Source organism: Magallana gigas, chromosome 3 (genome assembly GCF_963853765.1).
Source record: "Magallana gigas chromosome 3, xbMagGiga1.1, whole genome shotgun sequence".
Classification (NCBI taxonomy): Eukaryota; Metazoa; Mollusca; class Bivalvia; order Ostreida; family Ostreidae; genus Magallana; species Magallana gigas.
In genome coordinates this window covers 53,209,939-53,226,722 of record NC_088855.1, presented here as the reverse complement: position 1 = coordinate 53,226,722, position 16,784 = coordinate 53,209,939, and the positions used below count along the sequence as shown (strand labels likewise).

At 35.9% G+C, this 16,784-nt stretch overlaps 1 protein-coding gene across 2 annotated transcripts in view; it reads right to left on the bottom strand.

Moving 5' to 3' along the window:
* Positions 1-6,712: 6,712 nt before the first annotated feature.
* LOC117692484 (uncharacterized) overlaps positions 6,713-16,784 on the bottom strand; it is a 29,475-nt gene continuing 19,403 nt past the window's right edge. For both annotated transcript variants that reach the window (XR_010712396.1, XM_034480343.2), the window contains exon 2: positions 6,713-8,001. Coding sequence is in view for 1 of the 2 variants with exons in the window: in XM_034480343.2 (XP_034336234.2) it covers positions 6,934-8,001 (1,068 nt within the window). In the remaining variant the exon portion in view is untranslated. The remainder of the gene's footprint in view (positions 8,002-16,784) is intronic.

Here is a 16,784-nt window from a genome sequence, read left to right as displayed (position 1 = left end):
ATCTTTAAATATAACACAACATATGATTCATATAGTGTTTTCTCGAAATTCTTGTCGAAAAAATCCGAAAATTCATATTATAAATATGTACATAATTCAAATACAGATTAGATACTACTTGTTGTGCAAAATAACATATCGTTGATTTTTAGATAAATAACAATAGATAAAATCAACTCCCGTCAGTACTTCGGTACTTTGATTTCTGGACCCTACCACACTGTTTCAGTAGAATTTTAGCAGTTGGCCTCCTTTATAGCATCCAATGACCCAGTCTGTTGACCTCCTTTATAGCATCCAATGACCCAGTCTGACCTCCTTCATAGCATCAAATGACCCAGTCTGACCTCCTTTATAGCATCAAATGACCCAGTCTGACCTCCTTTATAGCATTCAATGACCCAGTCTGTTGACCTCCTTAATAGCATCAAATGACCCAGTCTGACCTCCTTCATAGCATCAAATGACCCAGTCTGACCTCCTTTATAGCATCCAATGACCCAGTCTGTTGACCACCTTTATAGCATCAAATGACCCAGTCTGACCTCCTTTATAGCATCTAATGACCCAGTCTGACCTCCTTTATAGCATCCAATGACCCAGTCTGTTGACCTCCTTTATAGCATCCAATGACCCAGTCTGACCTCCTTTATAGCATCCAATGACCCAGTCTGACCTCCTTTATAGCATCCAATGACACAGTCTTTTGACATCCTTTATAGCATCCAATGACACAGTCTGTTGACCTCCTTTATAGCATCAAATGACCCAGTATGACCTCCTTTATAGCATTCAATGACCCAGTCTGTTGACCTCCTTTACAGCATCCAATGACACAGTCTGTTGACCTTTTTATAGCGTCCACTGACAAAGTCTGTTGGCCCCTTTATAGCATCAAATGACCCAGTCTGTTGACCTTCATTATAGTATTTAATGACTCAGTCTGACCTCCTTTATAGCATCCAGTGACCCAGTCTGTTGACCTCCTTTATAGCATCAAATGACCCAGTCTGTTGACCTCCTTTATAGCATCAAATAGTCTACTCTATTCAATCTAGTCCTGGTCGACCGGAATAATTTTTTGTCCATTGTTCCAGAGACTTGGTTTACTAGCTTTTGAACTATCGGTTAGTTGAACGTTTTTAAGTTTCCATTCTTTGAAGACCAGAGTCAACTTACAAAAACAGATACATGTACAATCCGATAGAAGAAACAGTAAGAATAACTTCAGCTCCGTGTTTCTTTTGGCAGCTAGTAGGTAATGACAGCGCATACCTAAAAAGGAAATCGACTTTATAACTCTGATTTAATAATTCGTGGATGCGAGGCACCCACGAATTCCACGAAAATTAAGCCACCACGAAATCTAATGATTCCACAGTATTAAACTGATATCCAAATGCATGAAATTATAAGGAATGTAAATAAATGATGCCGTCAGTCTTTTACAAAGGATTTGGGTAATCTTGTACAAAGAAATTTGGTAAATACTGGCATTTAGTGAGAGACCAGTTGCGTCGGAAGCAAATTGAAAGGGGGGGGGGAAGAGCTGGATTTTCAAGAATCCTGACAAGCAAAAAATTCTCTGGTTATTTTTTATAACTTTGCAAAGAAAAGTTGGGGGGGGGGGGGGGGGCTTAACACCCCCAGCCCCCCACTCCCGGTTTCCGACGCCTATGGAGACTTAACTGTCGTCTGAAATCACTGTTTGCAACAAGAGCATTGTTGGAACCAATTGACCCTGTCTATTAAGTTAAACTTGTACAGTTTGGAAGATTTATTGGCTTCTTTTGTGTCTATTATGCCGGAATCTTGATAAGCTTGTATCATATTAAGGTGCTGGCGAGCTGTGGATGTGCTGGAAAGCCAAGCTGTGAGTTCCAGCTCCTCTGTTGTACGATGTCCTTTCGAAAATTCCCACAAACCCAGGGAACAACAAAAACGACCTCTGTGTCACGTGTTGTTGTTGTTGACCAACCAGTGACCACACCATCTTTTAAAGAAATAAAACAAATTTTAAAGGGATCTGTGTTGACATCCTAGTTTAGAGTTTAATAACCTTAACCTGATATTGGCGCATAGTTCAGCTAGAGACTGAACTGTCATCTGGATTTTCAGATAATCATAAGCATATTTCAATCATGCCAAAACCTTCCTCTGTGAACTGGCTAGATAGCACCAAATTAAAAGTTTACAGGATGTTCCTCTTGTGAGTCTTATTTGAAACGAAAGGCCCCCACTTTTGTTATTTTATTGTAAAAACTGTATGAATTAGTAAATCAGGACGATCATACATTTCAGACTGTGGAATGTTGTACCTTTTAATATTTGTCCAACATTTTCATCATTCAAGATTGATTACATTTTTTACTTCTTAAATCATTGAAATGAAAGTCGAAAATCAACTACTAGTGAATTACATTACCATTGCGAATAATATGCTTGTATCTAAAAGCTGATTTATTTTAACAATTTTTCAAAGGAAAGTTTGAAATTATGACATGTGTGGAATTAGTTTGAAAACATCATTTCAACTTCATAAAAATGCCAGAAATATTTGGTGCAAACTGAAAGGATAACAATTCTTCGAAGTTCTTGATATTTTGCAAATATCATTGCCTTAGATTTATTTTTGTTGGATGGAGACAATATAATCTTACCTACTACCAAAATGTTGCAGTTTTTAAACTAGCATATGAATTTATTATTTCAACAATTTTAATTATTTAAAAAAATTTCTATTGTCAAATTACTGAGCTAACACTTGATTATGTTTGTGTTATCTTTTATATTCACATATCTGTACTGCATTTGTCAGTCAATACAATGCTAAACTACAAAATAGTACGAGGTCTGTGTGTGATGTGTTTGGAGTCTGTGTGGGGTGTTTCTGGAGTATGTGTGTGATGTGTCTGGAGTCTGTATGTGTTGTGTGTGGAGTCTGTGAGTGATGTTTCTAGAGTCTGTGTGGGGTGTTTCAGGAGTATGTGTGTGATGTGTCTGGAGTCTGTATGTGATGTGTCTGGAGTCTGTGAGTGATATTTCTAGAGTCTGTATGGGGTGTTTCTGGAGTATGTGTGTGATGTGTCTGGAGTCTGTGTGTGATGTGTCTGGAGTCTGTGTGATGTTTTTGGAATCTGTTTGGATGTGTCTGGAGCCTGTGTATTATGTGTCTGGAGTCTGTATGTGATGTACGTGTCTGGAGTCTGTGTGTGATGTACGTGTCTGGAGTCTGTGAGTGATGTGTCTGGAGACTGTGTGTGATGTATCTGGAGTATATGTGTGATGTGTTTGGAGTCTGTGTGTGATGTGTCTGGAGTCTGTGTGTGATGTGTCTGGAGTCTGTTGGCTTGTCACTTTTCGCTTTCAGCACTCGACACTGGTTAGCAGGAGAGCCATAAATAAGTATTTTAATGTCCTTTGTTATTTAAGGCTAAGCTAGACGACTGCACTTGTTTTTTGTTATGTTATGTATATTTATTAATAAGCATTTAATCATTATTTTTTAAAGACATAGTTTTATAACTGCAGCGTGTTTGCATGTAAAAAATTTCTTAACGGGCGTTATTATATTTGCATTTTTATAGCTTCTTGTCTTGTTTGCAAATGTAATTTTAGCTTAAAATTCCTATTTCATCCTAAGGGTAAGTAACAATGGCTCTTCCATTAATATGAACTTACCATTAAGATAAAATTGGAATTTTAGGCCGTAAATCACATTTGCAGACATTGCGGCTCTCTGTAAGGCAGATGGGTTCTTGGCATAACTTCCGGACTGAGGCGTTACTACAAGGGTGACGGGTAGACGAGGCTCGCTTTGTCTAGGTAGGCAGCTCGCTAGCTTGGAGAGAGCAAACCGGTCAGTAATCGTACGAGTGGGATGAAATGATACTGGGGGAGACAAAACTGATATCAGGGGAGCTCATTATATATTCAGAACACGCAGAAGAACAGACAATACATTCTGAACGGGTAGTAATATTGCTATCAAGAAAAGTATGTCCAGAAGTAGCTTAGTAGACGGGAGCCAATCAAAGAAAGAATGTTCATTGCTAGATTTAAGGTGGTATGGGAAACATTTCTACATTAACATGTATAAAAGTACATAATTATTGAAACAACTGTTTTAGAATTTTCAGATTTTACAATATTTGACAAATAAATATGTTTTAAAAATATTTTTGCAAAGATAGATGGTAAAATCTATAAAAACCCCAGCGTGATTCGAACTCATGACTTTCTAACCCATTGCACTACGCTGTTAGTAACAGTAAGATTGAGTTATAGGCCTACTTGATTTTATTGTTTATTTCATTAGGAAGTACGTCACAATATGGAAGTGTCCCATAAGACCTTGAGAGAGTCCATATACACTGTCACCTTAGCATCATTCAGTGCTTTGCCCCAACAAATGAAGCAGAAGAAAAAGAAAAAAAAGAACCTCCATGTAAGACTTTAGAAAACAATGAAAGTAAAGCTTATAGCTTCTATGTAAGACGTTAGGATACAACGAGAAAATTCGGTCCTAAGGATGTGACTATCTTAATAGAAGAAGGTTTTAAATGCTATAACAGAAAGCAACAGCAAAAGTAAAGAAGATTTAAAAGAAAAGCTTGGTATATACACAATGAATACACAATTGATAAAATTTAGGAAATGTTTTTTGTTTTTTTGTTACCGGACTATGTGGCTCTCATCAGACACCAGACAGAAGGAAAAGAAACTAGAGTAACTACACCTGCGTGAGAGAATTCAAGAGAAAATGTGAGAAATTGGAGAAATAGAAGAAAGAAGGTGCTGTTTCAGACCACCATCTGCTAATGGAAAAAGTGAAACTTAAATAATGAAACAAAACAAAAGTAGGGAAACGCTTCAACACCATCGATTCTAGCAAACAACAAAGGCACAGACTTCCAGCCGGAGCAATATTTTACATCTGCATGTGAAACATCAATCGGAGTGTAAAAATGAAAACATCAATAATGGATCGCTCCAAAGACACTTTAAAAAAAACAGAGAAAGAAACCAACAGAAAAACAAGAGAATCAAATCAAACAGCTTCAGAGGCCTTTAACAGAACTATAACAAAGTAGTCATGCAAAGTACATTGAAAAACAAAATAAACTTTACAAGCAAGTCTAGCCACAGAAGATCGAATCAGCAAGGCAGAACAATTTCAAAGCTGTGTATGATTAGATCCCACCTCATTAGAAAACACATGAAAGCTTGGGGGTCGATCAATAAAAAGAAAAGCGAGAAAGACTCTAAATACCCGGAGTCACAGTTTTAATAATTTACATTCTAAAATATCAGAATCACTATTAGCTGAAAGTCAATCAGGAAAGAAAAATGGTTATATCAAAATAATATAGTTAGCTGCAATATTCAATTAATATATATTCATATTATTTATAACAAAGAAATCACTTTATAAATTAATGCCAAGGCGACCATCTATATTAGTATATATCGTAATGGAAAACTTATGGTTCAGATTATAACGCTGAATCTGAATTTAATTTTCAAACCTTAGAAGGGATGTTTGGTGGGGATTGCTGAGTATAGGCCTTTTGACCCTCTTGCAAAATATGTAGAAATCCGTTCCACACTTCATACTTGAAATAATGTTCGCTAAACCAAAACCTACTCTGAGTTACCATAAGGCCACTCATACCACTATTCCACAATTTGTTTTTTTTCTTTTCATTAGAACAGAACAGAATACTTAGGCCTCAATATAAAGCGATCTGAGAGTGATTTGGAAAAACATATTGAAACATTTTATCCATTACTGATTTGATAACAGCCTTTAAATCCGCAGACTTCAATACTAGTAAACAGTATGCTACACTTTCTGTGGAACATCATTCATCCCAGATTTATCATGTTTTTGGTGTAAAGTAATTCAAATATGTAATTTAACATTGCATAGTCATCAGTTTTCTCTTTGTCCCATATGTACTGTAGGATTCATTGATCGCTGTTGACGTTCAATTAATGACGAATGTATTTGTCAAATGTAATATTAGCTTTTCTTTTTAACCATTCCACTAATATTGACAAAAATGGTCTTATGTATAAAGAAATGTTTTATTGTTTGCAGAATCTTTTTCTAAGAGCACAAAAACTTTTCAAGAATAATATATGTTGATGAAGTTGGAACAGAGTTGTTTGCTTCTTAAAACGAAGTTCTGCGTATGTCAAACCACGCGTTGTTGACCGATTGGAAATTAGTTCAGGTATATTCGATAACAAACAATAATATACTTATTATTTAACCAGAGCTGATGTTTTTCCACAACATATAGTGCTGCCTGAATAGCTGATCGTTATTGATCATTCCCTTTTCATCACACGGAAATATGCGAAACTTAAATCTAAAAATACATATTTCATGAGTTCATCTTCGTCGCTTGACGTGTGGCATTATGTAAAATATTTCAGTTCAAAGACAACAAATACGGTATGCCAACACTTTTATGAAAACCAAACGCTTTCTTTTGAAAAAAAACCCCTGAATCATGCGCCTAAATGTGTTGCCCCACATGTTAAATTGTTTGTTTACTATCATTGTTTCTAGGTTATTATTCCATATTGCTGACTATCGGATCATTGTAGATCTAACTTTTACAGATTGAGTACATCACGGTTGTGTCCCATACTTCCTTGAAATCAAAACGATAATCTACAAAAGGATAAGTAACGCACTGCATGTTAATAATGATGATTTATTATTCGAGAAAAATACTACAGTCTTTATTGATATCAGAAAACAAAGTTAAATACCACATGAAAGCTATATGTGGATTCATAATTCTCAAGAGCAGTTCACATTTAGCATGCAAATGAAAGTTTACTAACCAGAGAAAAAACACACCTTGTTCAATGGACAAAATGACGGAAGCTTTGATGGCGATAGTATCTCATTGGATTTCACTTCTTTACAATGTACACTTGCGATTTAGAATTGTATTTAGTAAAATATTTAGCAGCATTCGACGTTCCCATCCCATAGTTGATCTTTTTATAAATCTTAGCTATCAAATTAATATTATAGTCTTTATTTAACTTTTTACGACTTTCAAAATTCCCGCCTTTCTTTGTGGTCTGATGAACCGCTAACAACGTCTTCGTTGCGTCAATGACGGCGATCTTTCTCTTGTTCGATTCAACAACCAAAAAATTGTCATAGCCAACTCGACCAATGACAACATCTGGCATATCTCGCCATGGAAACGTCTTAGATGTGATGAAATAGTCTAGCCCCCAAGGAGTAAATAAACTGCCAATTTTAACAGATACATTCGCTAGATCTTGAAAACTACTTGCCGTCTTTCGCTTCACGTTTAATACGTTCGTTCTTCTTCCAACAACCAACACTGTCCCGTTCTGGTAAAGATCTGAATGAAGAACTGAGACAAGAGTCTCCAGCAAAGACTGGGTAAACAATATGTCTCCATTCACAAAGGCATACAATGGAGACTCAGTTTTTTCCATAGCGGCTAAATACATGTGTTTAAGGACTGGTACTCCTTTTCCTGCGTGTATAATTGGAAGAGAATCCCATCCCATTGCCCTGACATCTCTTTTTAGACCCGTGTCGTTTGTGAATAAGATAGGGTATAAATAAGGCGAGAAGAGGCCCCAGTTTCTTACAGTGTTATTTCTAAGCAAATCAGTCTCATTTGATTTTGACCAAGATGTAAATATTGTCAAAATGGGACCAGATGTATTATAATCATGTAAGAAAAACTGCGTTTCAGATCCATTTCCTGTTTGCTTAACGTAGTGCGGCTTTAAAGTTGTTGGTTTATGTTCTCTTGGACGATCTTGGTTCGCTAGAAGTAGATTAAGGTGGTTGTATGTTGAGCGTTCTAAATCTTCTAATTTCTGGAGACTCGAGTTGATATCTACATACAGATAAATATACACTCCAAGACAGAGAACAGTGAGAATGAACACGGTTACGTGCTTGTTGTCGCCATTACCACATCCCATCTTCTGAAAGAGTAAAACAAAAAATTTAATAAATTGACAACCATTATAGAAGTATAAGTATTATCCCGTCCAAATAAACAATACTACAACATGTTCTAAAATAAATCAAGGAGATAACCATGAAATGTTTGTAGGGGAATCAACATGTAGGCTACTCCCAATTACCGGGTAATATCTGGCAAATGCTGACGCCATACTAATATAGTTTATCTGCTTATCTCTTTACAGTAGGTTTTTATGATAATGATTTTATATGCTTTATTTTTCCGAGTCTTATCTCCTGGGGGGGGGGGGGGGGGGGGGGTGGGGGGGGGGGAGGTTGGTGCGTAGTACTTTTACTCCTTTTGTAGTTTTCATTTCCCTATTTTCCAGCATTTCCTATAAATCAATTAACAAACATGTCTTGTTCGAGAAAAGGAGCAACACCACCTGCCTTCCCCCTCTACGTTGCAACATGCATGAAATATATTTATTTTCGGACGTCAATGACTTTAAAGCTGACATGAATTCATAAATACGCATTATTTCCCTTTTATCTCCGACTACCGCCATATTTGTTGTCGAATTCTATTGTTCTGCTCATCGCTATATAAGCTGAGAGCACTATTCATGCTTCACCGCATTCAGGTATTTCATGCACCCGAACACGTTGCCTTGGACGAAAAGACGTGTAGAAACGCGTTTTGAAGAAAAATAAAATGACAACCACTGCACTGGCAAGATATATCCAATACACGATGAAACAAGACAGGCTGAAATCCAGGCGCAGATACTTATAAAATTCCTCGATAATTGTGGACCGTTTTCCAGTGTATGTTATAACATCGCACATGCGCAAACAACACACTGCGGCAGATCGAGCAATGTCAATGATCGTATGGATTTTAGAAACGGTGGAACGGATGGAAACGATGTTACATTGTCATTTTCTTGGATTTACTATCATTTATCTACTGTGTTCGATGTAGTGCCGCCGGGGTTTATCAAAAAGACGCAGACGTTATTCACTCTGTATGAAAGACACACGTGTTCGATGTGAATGCGTTGTGAGGCAGCACTGTATGTGCAAAATGATAAAGTTATCTGGAAAATCCTTTCACAGAATGAACATATTTTGTATTTCATTGATTGTTGTTTTCTCTATTCTTTACTACAAACATTTTACTACAATGTGTAGTTCATGCATTTAGAAGTCCGTGCAACCTGAATGCCTCGATCGGAAAGCAACCGACCGTAACTTTCTCAACCGATATATATACCCCAGTGGCAGTAGAGGAGCGATCGAAACTAATATGGCGACCAAATGCTTTTATGAATTCATGTCAGCTTTAAGCCCCGGTCACAATTTTTCTAACCTCGATGACGTTTTTAATTAAGTGAAGGAAAAGGCGACCGTCTGTAGTGAAGGCTCCTGCAGTGCTTGGGTATTTTCACACAATCCTAAGCCTAACAGTTCCATAACCCTTGCATATATCACAAAAAGCAAACCTTGATCTAATACATGTACTGCAGTGCGTTTTGAACTGTTGAACTCAGTGAAGGGTGAAGGACGAGGAGACCATCGATTTCTAAAACCATCAGTCATCTGATATCAAATTGACGTTCTGATTACGACATCCAAAAAATCAGTAATCTAAACCACGAATCAAGTGACGAGTTGAGAATGTTGTTTAAGACAATATATTTACATTCTACTGTGTTTTTCCATTAAATTCTGCGATCTTTAAATGTATCTTAATGCAACAACTAACCAATGTGAATTAATTTACATGTAATTTACATATATAAGTAGTTCCCAAACAGTGATTTCTATGTTATCGGTTAAAAATATATTTCATATAGGTTGTCAAAACACCATGTTTTACAATTATTCAGCAAAAAAGTTGATTTTGTTGTTAAAAGCAAAATTTCAAGAGTTATTTTCATGGATTATATTTTTATTCTCATCGATCTCAACTTAAAAGTCTATGTTATATCCAGTTTAAACCGATTTTATAAAACCGCTGATCTTGCTGTTATTAATTTACTCCATCCGTCATCTTCAATTTGTATTGATTTATTTAAGTAAATGATTGATTTCATCAGTAAGGGAATGTAGATATAAGCATTAAATGATTGATTTTTGACGTCGTCGTGTCAATGACTGCCGTCAGTTGAGCAGACAAATTATCATAACGCGCGTTACTTGAGGTCTGCTCACTTGACAGCAGTTATTGACACCACGACGTTAAACATAGGTAATCACAGATTACAAAGCTCACCGAGACGAGACATCGCCCTTATGAGACTTCACCTTTATGAGACCACCTTTATCATATTAAATGAAAATCATACTTTATGATCTTGGATATTCATGGATTCTATTTTGACACAATATCGTATATCATCTGTTAAAAAATTGTATGATAATCATATGTTCATATGTTAATCAATACAATAATATAAAATTAAATATTGCATCCTATCATATTTACAACATATATCATATAATACAATGAAATACCATAATAAGCAATGATGAGATATGATATTGTAACATATTGTATGACATTAATTTGTATTGTGTTATACGTTATTGTATTTGATCACATAATACAAAATCATAATATATAAAACAATTTAGTATTATATTACAATATCATATTACATAATACATCATAACATTGAAACATATGATATTATATTGTATAATATAGTATGATTTTGTATGATACTGTATCATTTTTGAAACATAATATGATATTGTATCATATGATACAATATAATTCCATACAACATTGTATCATATCAAATGATACAATATTATGTGATAAAGTAAAATATATAATACAACATTATATTATACATATTGTATCATATGATACAATAATACATTTTACAATATCATACAATACACTTTCATGTGATGGGATATTATATCATATTATAAACCAAAATCATATTATACAATATCGTATGATACGATATTATATATTACATTATCATATTAAACAGTTTCATGTGATATAATTCTATATTACAGAAACTAATATCATATTATACAATATCGTATGATACAATATTATAGAATATACAATATTGTATCATAGGATACAATATTATATTTTGCAATATCTTATGTAATAGTATCATGTGATAAAATAATAAATTAATAATACAATATAATATTATACAATATTGTATCATAATATACAATACTATGCATAACGATATCATGTTACAATATCATAACATAAAATATAAAAAAAATTGATTCAATATCATATTGAATCATATCACTTTTTATAATATTACATATGATATTATATTGTAATATATTAAACAATATTGTTTCATACCATACAATACTATATAATAGGAATCATGTTATATCATTTATCAATAAACACATCTATCTATCAAGCAGGTTTGAGTGAGGTAGGAGATTTCTTTAGCATCCTTGATAATGGAGATCAGGCTCTGCATCTGAAGCGACCTCTGCAATTCATTTATAATATAGTTAAATCAACTATGCAAGCTATCATCTATAAAACATGTGACCTGTTCCAAAAAAACTAAACCTCATCCAGCATCCGAAACCTATGGCTCAGATTCAGCATTCAAGCCTGTCAGGTGCATCAGTATACATAAGACGCATCTCCATGCAAGTTTGGTGAAGTTCAGACCAGTAATAACTAAGATATTATCATCAGAGGGCACTAGCAATTAAAACCTTAACCTGCTCCAGCATCCGCATCCGAATATGGCTAAGATTCAACATCCATGCCTGTCAGGTGCATCTGTATCATAAGACACACCATCCATTCAAGTTTGGTGATGTTAGGACCTGTATTAACTAACTTAAGATAAATTTTTTAGCATCCTTGATAATGGAGATCAAGCTCTGCATCTGAAGCTTCCTCTGTGATTCATTCATATTACAGTTTAATCAACTATGAAAGTTTGAAATAGTACTATTATCTATTAAACATGTGACCTGTTCCAAAAAATTTAACCATATCCAGCATCTGAATCCTATGGCTCAGACTCAGCATTTAAGCCCGTAAGGTGCATCAGTATAATAAAACGCACCATCCATGGAAGTCTGGTGTAGTTAAGACAAGTAATAACTAAGATATGATCATCAGAGGGCACCTGGTTCAAAAATTTAACCAGCTCTAAAAACCTTAACCTCCCCCAGCATCCGAAACCTATGGCTCAGATTCAGCATTCAAGCCTGTCTGGTGCATCAGAATCATAAGACGCACCATCCATGGAAGTCTGGTGAAGTTAGGACAAGTAGTAACTAAGATATAATCATCAGAGGGCGCCTGCAACAAAAACTTTAACCAGCTCTAAAAACCTTAACCTCCTTCAGCATCTGTAACCTATAGCTCAGATTCAGCACCCAAGCCTGTCTGGTGCATCAGCATCATAAGACACACCATCAATGCAAGTTTGGTGAAGTACGGACCAGCAGTAACTTAGATATTGCTATCAAAGGGCACCTGCAACAAAAACTTTAACCTGCTCCAAAAACCTTAACCTCCTCCAGCATCCGAAACCTATAGCTCAGATTCAGCACTCAAGCCTGTCTGGTGCATCAGTATCATAAGACACACCATCCATGCAAGTTTGGTGAAGTACGGACCTGCAGTAACTTAGATATTGCTATCAAAGGGCACCTGCAACAAAAACTTTAACCTGGTCCAACAACCTAAACCTCCTCCAGCATCTGAAATTTAGGACTCAGATTCAGCATCCAAGTCTTTCAAGTCCATAAGTAGGTCCAGATGCATCATCCATGCAAGTTTGGTGAAGATAGGACAAGTAATAGCTTAGATACAGGGCCTGCAACAAAAACTTTAACCAGGTCCGGATGCCGACGCCGACGCCGAGGGTATAGCATAAGCGCCCCCTGACTTCGTCTCGGTGAGCTAAAAATCAATCATTCAATGCTATAAAAAATCTCCAAAGAAACTCCAATCAAATTCACTCAGCCTCGACTTAGTTCAAAATTATGTATTCAATTATAAATGAATGTAGTTATAGACTTTCTGCTATTTAAAATATAAAGTTTAAGGCTCCTCACTTGTCACATTATCAGCCTATAGTGAACATGATCATACTGTTTGAAATAAGTATTAGAATCTTCATTTATTTAGAAAAGATCAATATTTTATTATTATACCCACACTTTCTAAAGAAAGTTCGGGTATATTGTTGTTTCCCCGTTCCGTCCGTCCGTCCGTCCATCTGTCACGTTTTACTTTCTCAAACTGCTCTTACATCTTATAAACCAGCAAACTGACCTCTTGGAGTTTGATTTGGGGTATCATGTTGTTTTGTAAAAAGGTTTCAAAAATTCTCTGTTAGTCCTGGGGGTCAAATAATTGGTAAAAAATGACGTTTTTTCACAAACAAGAGGCCAATTGGTCTTAACGGTAACCTTAGTAGCATACACAAACTTGTCACGGAGCCTCATATATTCATCTAATTAATTAGGTCTCATACTGGAGTAGAAAAATTATAAATTTGTAATGACGACCACATTTCAAATAGAACTGTGAAACCTATAATTTTGGTGAAAAACTAAGATCTGGTCAACAAAATCCTTTCAGGTGTGTGGGAGTAAAGAAGATAATTTTTTAACGTTATATGCATTAACATCTATACATCCATTTTGGCCCTGTCCTAGAGTCAAAACCCATCCTTGAGGGGACATGAAAATTAAAATTTCAGTAGAGGACTTCCTGGTAAACATAATTATTAGTCAGTTTTTTTTAATACAGATGTGTGAGAATAGAGAAGAAAATGTTTAAACATTATATGTATTAACACTATATTTCAATATTGTGCCCCCCCCCCCCCCTTCATGTCCTGAACCCCTGACCAAGGGGCCATGAATTTTACAATTTAGGTAAAGGAGATTGTGGATATCATAACCATGTATTCAGTTTATTGCCCACATGTGTGGGAGTAGAAAAGAAGATTTTTTAAGATTTTAAACAGTTTTACTATATGGCCATATCGGCCCCACCCTAGAGCTGAACACCTAACAAAGGGGTCATGAATTCACAATTTTAGTAGAGGCCCTCAAGGACATCATAACCATGTATTCAGTTTATTGCCCACATGTGTGGGAGTAGAAAAGAAGATTTTTTAAGATTTTAAACTGTTTTACTATATGGCCATATCGGCCCCACCCTAGAGCTGAACACCTAACAAAGGGGTCATGAATTCACAATTTTAGTAGAGGCCCTCATGGACATCATAACCATGTATTTAGTTTATTGCTCACATGTGTGGGAGTAGAGAAGAAGATTTTTTAAGATTTAAAACAGTCTTACTATATGGCCATATTGGCCCCACCCTATAGCCTGAACACAAAACAAAGGGGTCATGAATTTTACAATTTTGGTAGAGGGCCTCATGGATATCATAACCATGCATTTAGTTTTTAACAAATATATATGGGAGTAGAGAAGAAGATTTTCTAAGATTTAATACTTTTTTACTATTTGGCCCCATTGGCCCCATCCTTCAGCCTGAACCCCTGACCCAGGGGTCATGAATTTCACAATTTTGATAGAGGGCCTCATGGACATCATAATCATGCATTTAGTTTTTAAAAGATATATATGGGAGTAGAGAAGAAGATTTTTTTAAGATTCAATACAATTTTACTATTTGGCCACATTGGCCCCACCCTAGCGCCTGAACCCCTGACCCAGGGGTCATGAATTTCACAATTTTGATAGAGGGCCTCATGGACATCATAATCATGCATTTAGTTTTTAAAAAATATATATGGAAGTAGAGAAGAAGATTTTCTAAGATTTAATACATTTTTACTATATGGCCATATTGGCCCCACCCTAGAGCCAGAACCCCTGACCCTGGGCCCATAAATTTCACAATTTTGGTAGAGGGCTTCATGGACATCATAACCATGCAACTGGTTTTTTCCTCACATGCGTGGGAGTAGATCGAGAAGAAGATTTTTGAAAATTTGACTTTTTTTGCATATTTGACCCCGCCCGTGGCACCCCAAAGGTGGTAGAGCCATGAATTTCACAATTAAGATTCTTCTTACCATAGAGATGCTTCACACCAAAAATGGTAACGATTGGCCTGGTAGTTTTCAAAAAGAAGTTAAAAATGTAAAATTGTTAACGCACGACGCACAGACGCACGACGACGGATGAAGACCAATTGCAATAGGTCACCTGAGTGACTCAGGTGACCTAAAAACTTTCTTCCTCGAACTTCTCCTACATTTTCAACAGTAGACCAATCATCTTTTGAAATATGTTTTAGGGTATCCTATAGATGCGCAATAAGGTTTCGGAATTTTCAATTTTGTCCTGGGGGGCATTTAATGGCTGAAAAATGACGTTTTTTTACAAAAAAACTGGTTTCAAAAACGTCATTTTTTGGGGGCAGTAGCCAAATGATCTTCTAGAATATGATTGGGGGTGTCATATTGATGTGTGATCAGGTTCCAGATTTTTTTTTTATGAAGGGGATTAGTGGGCAACAAAAAATGACGTTTTTTTGCAAAAAAAAGTATGGTTCGCAGAACTCCTCTTACAACTTTTGGAGTAGCTACGTCATCTCCTGGGATATAATTGGGGCTGTCCTATAGATGTGCAATAAGGTTTTATAAATTTAAATTTCATCCAGGAGTCAAATAGTAGCAGAAAATTGATGTTTATCACTAAAAAAAAAAAAATAGATCCAAGACCTCCTGTTATGATTTAATGGATAGACACATCATATTTTGGGATATGATAGGGACTGTTCTAGAGATGTGCAGTAAGGTTTTAAAAATTTAAATTTCAACCAGGGAGTCAAAAAGTAGCAGAAAATTGACATTTATCACTTCAAAAAAACATAGATCCTAGAACTTCTTTTATGATTTAATGAATAGACACATCATATCTTGGGATATGATAGGAACTGTTCCACAAATGTGCATTATGGTTTTCAAAAATTAAATTTAACCCTGAGGCCCATTACCTACATACCTTTTGATGCCCTTTAAGGATGAAGAATATATATGGTTAAGGGATGGGGATCTCAACCGTTTTCGAGATATTCGTGCACTTCCTGTTCGAGGGGGGTCATGACCATCCCCAGGGCCCATGACCTACAAGTATACCGTTTGATGCCCCTTGACACAAGGAACAAGAATATATATGGTTTAAGGGTGGGGATCTCAATTGTTTTGAAGATATTAAGGGACTTGCTATTTGAGGGGGTCAGGACCACCCACAGGGCCCATGACCTACATAACATTTGATGCCCCTTGACATCAGAAACATGAATATATATGGTTTAGGGGTCATGATTATAACAGTTTCTGAGATATATGGTAATTTCAAATTCCTGGGGGGTGGGGATGACCCCAGTGGTCAGATCTTATAAACCCTATATATTGCCAGTAACAGTCAATACATTATGAACACCCTATATTATTATCTTTGTCTGTTTTCAAGTTACCATTTACAAAAGAGTCTAGATTCTTCCTACAAGGTTCAATGTTAGACCCCACACCCTTTTGACCCCCCCCCCCCCCCCCCGGAAAAGTGGTTGTCTAACCCAAAATGAGAAAAATCAAACCAGGGTGCACATCTACATATGAAGGCCTATCATATCCTAGAGTTTTGTACAATTCTGTTCAGCCATCTCAGAGAAACAAGTTCAGAACAGGAAAGAAGAAAAAGAAGAAGATGAAGAATAATAATATAATAATACTTGTATTAAGAACCGTACAAATACAATAAGTCTCCAAATTTCATTCG